Source organism: Somniosus microcephalus, unplaced genomic scaffold, assembly GCF_052327205.1.
Source record: "Somniosus microcephalus isolate GS21.2 unplaced genomic scaffold, FLI_Smic_1.0 unresolved_chr3, whole genome shotgun sequence".
Taxonomy (NCBI): domain Eukaryota; kingdom Metazoa; phylum Chordata; class Chondrichthyes; order Squaliformes; family Somniosidae; genus Somniosus; species Somniosus microcephalus.
In genome coordinates this window covers 35,291,198-35,293,912 of record NW_028225181.1, presented here as the reverse complement: position 1 = coordinate 35,293,912, position 2,715 = coordinate 35,291,198, and the positions used below count along the sequence as shown (strand labels likewise).

Sequence of the window (2,715 nt, the reverse complement as noted above, 5' to 3'; positions counted from 1 at the left end):
ATGTGGTAGTCATTCCAATTTAATTTATTGATTCCACAATGTATTCCCGGTTATCCACACAATAAATCCTGTATTCAGCTCCACAGGTAATAGAATTAGATGAGTTGCAGATTCCTCCCCGAATTCCATCAAACTGCTGCTTTTGCTCCCAGCCTGATGTATAATTTACATTATGTATTTCCCTTCCTCACAGTGAACTTAGTGACGATTGTGATCCTGTCTCGGGGAAAGTGCGGTCTCTCCAAATGTGTCACTCGTTACCTGGTGGCCATGGCAACGACGGATCTACTGGTCGTTATCCTCGACCTGATATTGAGGCACATTCCGATTGTTTATCGGGATCAGTTATATTTCGTGTCGTACATCCCCGTGTGTAATATCCACGCCGTCCTGCTGTTCGCAGCCACAGACTGTTCTGTCTGGTTCACCGTCACTTTCACCTTTGATCGATTTGTGGCCATTTGTTGCCAGAAGCTGAAAACTAAATATTGCACCGTGAAAACGGCGGCTGTGGTTCTGGGAACAGTGGCTGTGCTGAGCGGTTTAAAGAACATCACCTGGTATTTTACGTTCACAGGTGCGTATTGGCTTGTGAACAGCCCCTGGTTTTGTTTTGTCAGAACGGATATTCAGTTGTCACGGGTCTGGGGAGCAATCGAGCTCCTTCATAATATTCTCACCCCGGGTGTCCCATTTGTGGTGATTCTGCTGCTCAATGCGGTCACCGTCAGACACATTTTAGTGTCCAGCAGAGCCCGCAGGAGACTCCGGGGTCCCAGCAGTGGGGAGAGTCCCAGAGACCCAGAGATGGAGAGCCGCAGGAAATCCATCATTTTACTGCTTGTTATCTCTAGCAATTTCATCCTGTTATGGGCAATATTTATGGTGTATTCTATATGGAGCCGTGTGTGGTATTTGGGGTATGAGTCTGTATATCTACCTGATTATGTACAGGAACTGGGATTCATGCTGCAGCTGCTGAGTTGCTGCACAAACACTGGGATTTATGCCTTGACCCAGACTAAGTTCAGAGAGCAGTTGAAGAATGTGGGGAAATATCCCTTTACTATGATTGTAAAATTCATTAAAGGATGAGAAGAAGCGGAGTCTTTGCAGCCTGGGAGTTGAAAGTTCCCTGGGCCAGATATTGTGGGACCCCGCACAAAGATGGCAGCTCTGGTGCCACGCACAAAGATGACGGCTTTGGGGCCCAGCACAAAGATGGCAGCGCTGTGTCCCAGCACAAAGATGGCGGCTCTGCGGTCCCGCACAAATGTGGCAGCTCTGGGGACCAGCACAAAGATGGCAGCACTGGGGTCCCGCACAAAGATGCCGGCTCTGGGGCCCAGTACAAAGATGGCGGTACTGGGGTCCCTGCACAATGTTGGCGGCTCTGGGACCCCACGCAAAAATTATGGCTCTGGGGTCTCGGAACAAAGATGGCGGCCCTGGGGCCCCGCACAAAGATTGCGGCTCTCGGACGCCACACAAAGATGGCGGCTGTCTCTTGGGACCTTGCCCTGGCGGTGGGAGGCAGGCGGGCTTCTTGAGGGCAGCAGCAGCTGGAGTTCCGGTTTCCACGAGAGCGGGCGGCTTGGCCTGGCCCACAGGAGCCCGAACAGCCCAGCCGGGGGAGGAGAAGGCCCGCCACCAGGACTTTATTAATCATTATAATGCTTTCCATCATTACAGCACTTTACAGATCTTTCTAACCCTTCATAAATTATTATGACCATCAATAAATCATTAGGAAGCATTTAAAATCATGATGACACTTAATAAATCATTTTTATAATTCATTCTTGGGACGTGGGCTTCGCTGGAAAAGCCAGCATTTATTGCCCATCCCTAATTGTCATGGAGAAGGTGTTGGTGAGCCGCCTGTGACAAACGACTGTCTTGCTGAGCCATTTCAGTGGCCAGTTGAGAGTCAATCACATTGCAGTGAATTTGGAGTCACATTTCAGCCAGACCAGGTAAGGATAGCAGATTTCTTGCCCTAAACAAGGTCATTAGTGAAACAGATGTATTTTTATGACAATCTGGTACTTTCATAGTCATCATTACTGACACTAGCTTTTTATTCCAGATTTGATTAATTAATTGAATTTAAATTCCGCAGCTGGTGGTATTTGAACTCTGATTCACTTCTCCAGTCTTCTGGTTTACTAGACCAGCAACATAACCACTATGCTACTGTACCCTTCAAATATATTGCCGTTCCTTCATCGTCACTGGGCAAAAGTCTGAAATTCCTTCCATAACAGTATTGTGGGAGCAACTTCACCGCACGGACTGCAGCGGCTCAAGATCAAGGCCCACCATTTTCTCATGGGTAACTAGGGATGAGCAACTGAACTGGCCTTGACAGCATCACCCTTATCCTGACAACAAATACATAGGAAAAAATAAAATAGGATTAAAATAAATGATTCTGTAATTCATTGATTGAAACCAGAAGAGGACTGTGATCAGAGTGGGGCATCAAGTACGCTAAACAAATTGTCAACAACACTTGGATCACCAATTCTAAGGTTGTATGATTGATACTACTCACACTATCCCAATTTCCCTATAATTAGAAAAGGTGCTTGACAAGGTATCACATATTACCAAAATTGAAGCCCATGGGATTGAAGTGGTAGACAACAGTGAGTGGCGTGGAGTATATCAGGATTACAGTGAGGGGTAAGGAATATATCAGAGAGTGTAACA

The 2,715-nt window shown here is 46.8% G+C and overlaps 1 protein-coding gene across 1 annotated transcript; it reads left to right on the top strand.

Annotated features, from left to right (window-relative positions):
* The first annotated feature begins 204 nt into the window (after positions 1-204).
* On the top strand, positions 205-1,316 carry LOC147091364 (putative G protein-coupled receptor 139). The gene has a single exon (XM_085976546.1). It carries the CDS (start codon positions 271-273, stop codon positions 1,093-1,095), a length of 825 nt encoding a protein of 274 aa, XP_085832672.1. The 5' UTR covers positions 205-270; the 3' UTR covers positions 1,096-1,316.
* The last annotated feature ends 1,399 nt before the right edge of the window (positions 1,317-2,715 follow it).

Coding starts and splice junctions, on each gene's coding strand:
- LOC147091364 (XM_085976546.1), top strand. CDS start 271: ATGGCAACGACGGATCTACTGGTCGTTATCCTCGACCTGATATTGAGG.